Source organism: Dermacentor silvarum, chromosome 8 (genome assembly GCF_013339745.2).
Source record: "Dermacentor silvarum isolate Dsil-2018 chromosome 8, BIME_Dsil_1.4, whole genome shotgun sequence".
Taxonomy (NCBI): Eukaryota; Metazoa; Arthropoda; class Arachnida; order Ixodida; family Ixodidae; genus Dermacentor; species Dermacentor silvarum.
Genome location: NC_051161.1, coordinates 42,542,765 through 42,551,617, shown reverse-complemented (window position 1 = coordinate 42,551,617; position 8,853 = coordinate 42,542,765). Strand labels below are relative to the sequence as shown.

Below are 8,853 nucleotides of genomic sequence, written 5' to 3'. Positions count from 1 at the left end.
GCCGGGTTAAGCGCTTAATAGAAGAATCTACATTTCGCATTGAATTGTTGTAGAAATAGAGAGAGAGAGAGAGAGAGAGAGAGAGAAAATAAATGAAAAGCAGGGATGCCGACCAGAGTAACTGTCCTGTTAACTATCCTGCACTGGGGGATGGAGAAATGGTTATTATTGAGAAAGAGAGAAAGAGAGAGAAAGATAAAACGTTTATTGAAGAGGTCACGTCCAAGTCCTCTGTGAGAGGAGTCCTTTTTCCAGGGCACCTGTTAGCGGCGCGATGTCTTGAGCTCGCCGGATAAACCAGCGTTGTTCTCGAGGTCCGAGCAGGACAGCGCAACTTCCCAAGTGGAATAGAGGGGGGAGGAGGATATTAGAATGGGTGGGATGATTGGAACATGCCTAGGAGATGTGGTAAAGGGTGGCGAGGTCGCTGCTAAAGGGGCAGGTGGATGTGTATCGTTGTGGATAGAAGCGGTGGAGCATGGCAAAGTTAGGAGGAATGGGTTCGTTTGAAGTTGACGTCACGCGGGTAGCTTCAGGGCGGGGAAATCATTGTATAATAACATTAGAAGCCGGAAGTCCGAAATATTCTGAGGTATTCGTGCAGGAAATAGCTATAATTACGCCTCACCAAAACATTGGACAAATGAGTGAAATATATCCGTTGCATTTTACAATGCAATTGTCCATCGTATCCCACTTTGCACCGCAAGTTAGTCCATGTGCTGTGTTGCGACTGAACCGCAAGATGACTCGTCGATTCCCATGTTTCATGAGTACTAGCAGATTTATTCGGTACTGTGGCACTAAATTAGATGAATGCATGTGCCGTTTTTGGACGGAGTTGCGAGTTGAGCGTTGGGCTGTCCTGACGCGACATCTGTAGTTTTACGGAGGAAAGGCAAACATTTTGCAAAAAATTGTCCATTTGCTTAACACTTACAAAATTCATAGACTCCCACGTAAAATATATAGACTGTAATTTATTTTATTCGTTTCTTTATCTCATTTTTCTTCACTTTCTCTAACTTTTTTTCTCTCCTTTTCAAGATAGTGGGCATGGCGTCTTTTAAGAAGACGGTTGCCAGCGCACTTCCCTTACTTTCTTTGTGGCGCGCGTCATGATTAGTTTGGAAAAGTATTGAAAGTACGCGAGCATCAGCGATTACTCTGGACTGTGTGGTGATACATGTATGAATAGCAGATGGCCTTGACCCGTGAGATTACATTCGACGACCGCGATGGTCGTGCTCGCCGCTAACGTCGTGCTTCTAGTGTTGCTTGCGCTTCTGGCCCCAAGTTCATCCATACACTAGATACCCGACGTACACTTTAGGCAGTGTTTCTGGTTCTTCATCGTCATTACAACATGACACACACACACACACACACACACACCCACACACACACACACACACACGCACACCACCCATATGATATATAATATATCATTGACGTGTGGATCGACTCTGCGGCAGGCAAGGATCCTCTTACTACGCGGGACGATGTGTGCAAATAACGTGGATTACTTCGATGAGAACGTGTACTCTATTGCCACGCATGCAGTTTAACGAGATACCGGTGCACACACTGGTATGAGAAATCGCCATCAAAGAGGGGGGGAGGGGGGGGAGGGGGGGGAGGGGGCTACTTGAATTAATTAGAACACATGGGGTTTTTCAACGCGCACCTCAATCTGAGTACACGAGTATTTTCGCATTCCGCCCCATCGAATGCGGCTGCTGCCTACGGGCATCGAACCTACGACCTACTTACTCCTCAGCAGCAGAAAGGAACAGCCCACGATCTACCGCGGCAGGTAGCTATTGGACACACTTCTATCATGAATGCCACCGATCGCTGCGATCGCATTGACAAAGTTGATTACCACTAAACGAGCAGTATGCAGCTGCAAGGTAAGTCAAAGCTGAGCTAGTTGGCTCGTTTTTTCTCGACAAGCGGGGATATAACGCCGTGCTCAACTACGAACAAATTTTGATAATTACACTTGTTATGAAGGAAGTTGTTAATTTTATGAAAGAACTAATTTATTGTCTTCACTATCTTTGTAACAACGCTGGCGTGTATGACTATATAGAAACTTGCACATAGTCTAGCTAGAGTCGAAATGACAGAATCTGGGGCGACGTGCTTAATATGCACTGCTCAGTGTTCAGGTGCTCTATAAATAGCGGCACTCGATGTCACAGCCGTCTCGCTCGTGTATGCCCCAAGTACTACACGTCGCCCGCTGCTATAATCGTTTCGCCTTCCTGCTTAAAGTCGCGCCACCGCTGGAATGCGTAACGATGTTTGCAAGTAGCTCGCCGAGGACGCAAGCTCCTGTGCGCTTCAAGGTTTCGCCAAGTGACGCGTACAACATAGCTCGACGTTTCTCACAAATGACGCAAGCCGTACAGTTACGGATAAGCTGTAATTCGCCTCAATCGTACAGTGTAGACGGGAACGCCGGAAAGCCCAGCCTTCAAAATGAGCTTGTGGCGATGAAAGTTTGTGCAACACGCCACTCATTCGAAGGAATGTGCTAAAAACAACTCGCTGTATATTCCTGTCATACAACTTGCAGTGCGCCCGAACTGAAGATCTGGTCGCATTTTTCTTCCTTTTTTTAAAAAAACGAAAATATTCCGAAGGCCGAGTGGCACCGGGTACAAGATTGTCACCCGTTTCGTGTTTAGATTTCGATGACACTAAAGCGATTAAAGCGGGCAGGTGAGGTATAGCCGTTTAAGGACCGCAAAACAGACGCGCCCAATGCGACGCGGCACTTTCCCGGCGCCGGTCAAGTCATGCGACGAGGGAGAGGGATAGGAGCCTCCTCATTTAGACCGCAATCGCGGCCGCCTTTCCTCCTCTCCTATCACGCGAACTCGTCGATCGCATAAGACGGGATAGACGTGCTGTGCATCGTCAACGAGTGCGGAACGTGGACGGGAAGACGCAACAGGCCGCAGAGCAGCAGGCAGGGAAGAACGAGAAAGAAAGAGAGAGAGAAAGAAAGAGAGAGAGAGAGAGAGAGAGAGAGAAAGAAAAGCGGTAATGTAAAGCGCGGGAAGACGTCGCGACGAAAGTGAAAAAGAACGGACTAAAAAGAACAGAGTGAGGAAATCACTTTGAACCCATGTACGGCGCTGAATTTCTGATATCAGGGCACTGTAGCCAGACGGCGACGCTATGCGCCTTGTTGCTTTCTTTTTTTCGTCGTAAGAAACCGTATGCCCAGCGAACAAGCTCTGCCCTCGGCCTTCAGAGGCAAGGTTAGGGCGGTGCAAGTGCAGACTTTTTTTTTTTTCGTTTTGGGTGATCTTTGTGAGAGAAGCTTCCACGCGCGGAAGAAAAAAGAAAATCGGTGCATAGAAGTAAAAGAAAGAGTCAGAGAGAAGAGTCCGACGGAGCGATGAGGAGCGATAGGCACTGGAGACCGCCCATAGAGTATCGAACCCCTCTCGCCCGATAGTGCGAAGACTATATAAGGGTCTAACCAGCGTCGGCCACGTTGCCAGTCTGGTACCTTCGGTCAGCTGGCGCAGCAGTGCTCAAAATGATTGGAGTGAGTAGGGGATCTCGCGCGAGGGTGCCTTTGGGAGTAATTGATGTTGAGTTGGGGGTAAACAGTTACAAGAAAAGAAACACTAAACTGACAGCGTCGAGTGAACTTTCGCAGCGCTAATCGCCGTGACTGTAGTTTGCCACGTTACAAGAGCATTGCTTGTACATCCGGTTAGGAACGTGATACAATCAGCTCGAATTTTACTCGGGAGAAAGGGGAAATGTTGACAAAGCTAGACAGTCTGAAAGAAATTAGCTGCGAAAGGAAACGAACGCCAACGAACGAAAAAAAATTTTGCGTAGATCCTAGGGCGATAAAATGTGGACATCATAGGCTGCGTGACGTGGAAAGTATGACAGCGGAACATCACCGTTTGTTTCACGTGGATGTGTATTTCCACTTATATGCAGATACCAGCCCTGTTCCTGCTGTCGCTGGCATCCAGCGTCCTCGGCGGGGATTACCACACTACCGTCACCGAAACAGCTGCCCCAGTCAGCGTGTCCCATGCTGACAGTAACGCTGCTGGGACCACCGACCACGCCGCTCTGACCAGTGTGCATAGCAATGTTCACGCTGATGTGCACGCCGTTACAACGGGTTCGGCTACTGTGGGTTCCGTCCAGGCAGCGCCATCAGTCGCGTCTTTCCACGGGGACTCGACCATGACAGCAGTTCACGGTTATCCAGGTGTGACTTCCTTCCACGACGCAGCGGCGCCACACACTCTTTACGCTGCTCCGGTGGTCAATGCCGTGCACACTTCGGTCTCCGGCATACCAGCTGCAGTGAGCGCTGTTCACGAGTCCTCCGCAGCCGTCACTAACGCGCACGCTGCTCCAGCTGTAGCGACGCCAGCCGTCGGGACTCTGCACACTTCCGTTGAAGGTGCGTCGGCCGTGGGCACTGTTCACGCTTCGCCTACCGCCACGACCGCAGTCCCCGGCGCACCAGCGGTGACGATGGTCCACAGCTCTCCAGCCGGTGTTTCTAAGGTCGACACTACTTCGGCCTATCCTGCACCGACGGTGACTGCGTACCAAGATGGCTCCCCCTACCCAGCCTACTACAACCCACAGTTTGCTTACAGTCCGTACTACCAACCCTTTCCCTTTGTCAACGGTGGTGCAGCATCGGCTTCGAAGATGACCTACCAATCACCGTATGGGCAGAGCGCGTACCAACCTGCTGCGGTTGACTCGGGCTACTACCAGCCTTCCCCTTACTTTGGCTACGTTCCTGGCTTTGGTAGACCCTCTGCATACCCGACGGCTACGGTGTTCCCTGCTTACCCCGCATCACCAGCTGCGAACGCTTACCAGACTGGCTCCGCCATGACGCCTGCTCAGAACGCGCCATCCGTTACCAAGGCTACAATGGTGGGCAGCTACCCAAGCTCTCACGTTGTTTCAACCATGTTCCACGACGCCGCTCCAAGCGTCGCAGGTGACCATCACGCTATGCCTGCTGTCGCAACCACATCCACCACTTACCAGACAAATCCAGGCGTTACCCCAGTTCACTCCACTCAGGGCATTGCGACTGTGCACTCCACTCCAGCCACGGGTACTACGTCAGCCACATACCAGGCCACTCCAGAAGTTGGATCTGTCCACACGGGTCCAGCTGTGGCCACCACTTACCAGGCGGCCGACCATGCTTTCTCCAATGTTCAGCAGACCCCAGCTGTGAGCCCCTTTCCAGCATTCCCCTTTTACCAGACTGTGCCCGTGGCTGATCAAACGACAAAAGTAGACTCGTATCAGACATCTCCAGCCGTTGGCGCGGTTCATTCGTCCGCACCAGCCCTTACCTCTGTTCACGAGTCTGCCCCTGCAACGGCCACTCTGCACTCAGCGGACCCCAAGCCGTAGGTGTCCACGAAGCGACACCAGCAGCTGTTGCCACCTTTCACTCGGCCACTCCAGGCGTAACCACCGTTCACGACACTGGCTCCGCAGGGCCTAACCTGCACGCGGCGTCACCAGCCGTGGCGACCACAACCAGCGCCGTCCACGAGGCTGCTCCTGCTTTGACAAGCGTCCATGCCGCGCCGGTGGCGTCGGGCTCGCCAGCTGGAGTCACAAGCGTCGGGGCCCATCACGTTGCTCCAGCCGTGACCGCTGTTCATGGCGCCGACGCTGGACTAACCGTGCCCACGGCTGTCCACGCAGCTCCTGCGGTAGCCACGACGTACGGAGCTGACCCGACGGTGACGGGCGTCCACGGGTACCCCTTCGCAGCAGGGTATGGCATTGGACCGGCATTTGACTACGTTCCGGCGTATGGTTACGGCGTGCAAGACCTCGGTTACGGCGTGGCTCCCTTCGGTGCTGAACTTAGCCACGCCTTCCCGCACTATGGACTCAACTACGCCTACGGCCTTGGTCCCATAAACTACAACGCACTCTACCTCCGCCGTAAGAAGAAATGTAAGTCACGACAGGGTTACACAGGGATTTCTTTGTCTGTTTTCGACTGTCAAGGCATCGATGAATATTGGTCAAAAGTTGCTGAGGGAGAAATCAGTGTACTTAGTTGTAGAATTGGTAGTACCGATCAAATGGCGGTACATTGAAAGCGTTAGCAAGGATTATCGTTGCGCTGACGACCAACGCCAAGTAGAGTGCTGCCCCGACTCCGCTGCAGAGCTTATTGATAGAGAGAGAGATTTCATTCAATACGGTCCCCTGTCCGGGGCTCGAGAGCTAATTGAACTGAGTGTGATGGTGCGTGTACTTGGCATCGTAACTTTTAGCAGCCAAATGCACTATGCCTCTCTCACGTGTCTGGAATAAGGAGGTTTAAAAAAAAATTTAAACCTTCTTGGTCTGGAAACCTTCTAAACTCCACGCGCGGCCCACGCTTGCGCCGTCGATACTTTGACAGCATGATGGCGGCGGCGCCGATGGCGCGAACGGGCCTCGAGTATCCGTATCATTGCTCACGCAATAATATCGCTACATAGTATGTGTCTGTCTCTTATAGCTATGCTGTGGTCTCTATTGTTGTTATCACTGGGACAAATCGTCCGTAGTTAAGGAAGGCGCAACCTTAACAACATGTTTCTTTCTCTAATCAAGGTTCACGTATATACAAGAAGCATCTTTATGGCTTACGGCTGGCTTTTTTGTCATCTATACATCGTAAAATACCTTGTTGACGCCCCTAATCTCTTTCCTTCTTTTTTTTCAGAAACCAAATATGACATCTATCATCAAAGTCATCCACATCACCTGCATCTCACCGTCCAATAGACAAATCCGCGGAAGAAGCTCAACTACTGCCGGTTGTGAACCAAAACCTACCGAAAAGATCAACGCGTGCTGCTAATGGAGGTCAATAAATTGTTTCACTAACGTGTCAATGGCAAGTCATTTCCCAGCGAGGTTTTTTAATGGACACTGCAACACTCGTGCGACTTTAACTATACCCGTATGCGTAAGTGGGATAGCCAGGGCCATTCACACCTGTTGTTTGTTGCCCAAGACAAATCATTTCCGTATGCTCAGATCCTGACAACACGGTGCTCTCAGCATTCTTCAAACCCACATTAAAAAAATGTAAGCAATCCGGAACTGTGATTCATGTTTGTTTTCAAATGATGCGTTTCACCTGCAGCTTTAAATAAGTGGCTACGGCATTTGGCTGCTGGGTTCGATTCCCGCTTACGGGGTCCTCGTTCAGGCGAGTGACGTAATACGGAAGCGCCTACGTGCTGAGACTTCGGTGCTTGCTAAAGAAGCGCAGGTGGTCAAAATTGGCGCAAAGGATTAACCTACATGGCGGCTCCCATATTCATGGTGCAGATGTAAAACATAAAACGTAGGTAATAGATTATACGAGGCTTTTAAGCAAGCGACTGCTGACTGTGGTCTGTAGGAAAAAGTTGATGAGTCACCGCACTTGTGGCAGGGGCGTGCTAGCTAGTCCTTGCGCGTTGCCACCGTGCTCGTCGGCGTGCTCCTGAAGTGAGGATGAGCTGTCTACGGCGATCTTACCTCCTCATATACATTATCAGCTGGTACGCTCCTGCGACGGGAGCGGTTGGCTCTTTTCGTTTGGGACAGATTGTACATGTCCGGATGATGTTTCTCACAGCTTGGTCTTTGCGGAAAATTGTCTCTTTTCACTAGCCCTAATGGCAACACTAAGAATCCTAGTCAGAACGAGAGAAGTTTTGAAAGTAATACAACACGATAAGTATGGGAGAAAGGAAGAGAACGCCCCAATTATGTGCCAGCGTTTTCACTTGAAGACCTGTCTTCATCCAAAGCCGTTGGCGCCTTTGATGAAGACAAGCTCACTTGTCGAAATGTCGATACCATACTGAAGCATCTCAATCTCTTGTTTTTCTATAGTTATAAGCAATTATAAGAGTATAGTAAGGTACGGTGGCTGTAGAGATAACATCCTCAAAAACCAAAACTTAAAGCGCGGAGAAACTTTGCTGAGCCAGTAGAGTGAATATGACACTTGTACGAAAGTGTTCGTAAGTATTAGGTTCACCTTCGAAAGCGTACGCGCACCGCACAGGAATAAGTAATAACTGCAAGACACGTAACACAAGCATGACATGGTGGTAAATGCAGCTCCCTCCCAGAGGAAAAGAAAAACCCGGCGGACTTGTGCGACGTTGCAGAATCGCAACCCGAATTCATGAGTAGCTGCGTTAGACGCGAACATTTTTCCGGCAATGAAGAGACTCCCATCCTAGCGAAAATTACTAGTGGCGCTCGCGCGCCTTCCTCACCACTTACGTGTGTGGTTGGCGCGCAGGTGTAGTTGGCGTTGAGCGCGCGATTGCTTCCAATTAACGCTCTCACATTAGTACTTATGAAGTAGAAAACGATCTAAATGACTGATTTTAAGCGTATGGTGTCTCTCGTGTAAGTGTGTAAAGTTTCAAGCAAGAGTGCCGAGCCATTTTCTTACAGGAACAATTGTTTCTGTAATGTCACTTTCGGAAATTTTCGAGTCCCTATTGCACCTACATTTAAAAATTTTCTTCAGCACGTTTTTCGCAACGCAAGTTTTATGTCTACACATTTTATCTCAGTACGATTAGGAGTTCCCAAATGGCAAATGTTTTAGTTTCCCAGCAAACATCAAGAATAACTCCAAACACACAATACTCACGGTCTCCCACGGCTATTACAAATTGGCTACAACTTGCTCCTCCTAATACAAAGTTTGTTCCTGCGAAGATATACTATATTGAGACGTCAAACAGTTCTCGAACGGCGTAGCTTTGAATAGCCGAGAGAGTTCCAATTTGCAAGTAT

At 49.8% G+C, this 8,853-nt stretch overlaps 1 protein-coding gene across 1 annotated transcript; it reads left to right on the top strand.

Moving 5' to 3' along the window:
* Window positions 1-3,431: 3,431 nt before the first annotated feature.
* LOC119462648 (adhesive plaque matrix protein-like) lies at window positions 3,432-6,938 on the top strand. Its single transcript, XM_037723964.2, has 3 exons — window positions 3,432-3,568; window positions 3,979-6,000; window positions 6,764-6,938. The coding sequence occupies exons 1-2, from the start codon at window positions 3,560-3,562 to the stop codon at window positions 5,440-5,442; spliced, it is 1,473 nt and encodes a 490-aa protein (XP_037579892.1). The 5' UTR covers window positions 3,432-3,559; the 3' UTR covers window positions 5,443-6,000; window positions 6,764-6,938.
* The last annotated feature ends 1,915 nt before the right edge of the window (window positions 6,939-8,853 follow it).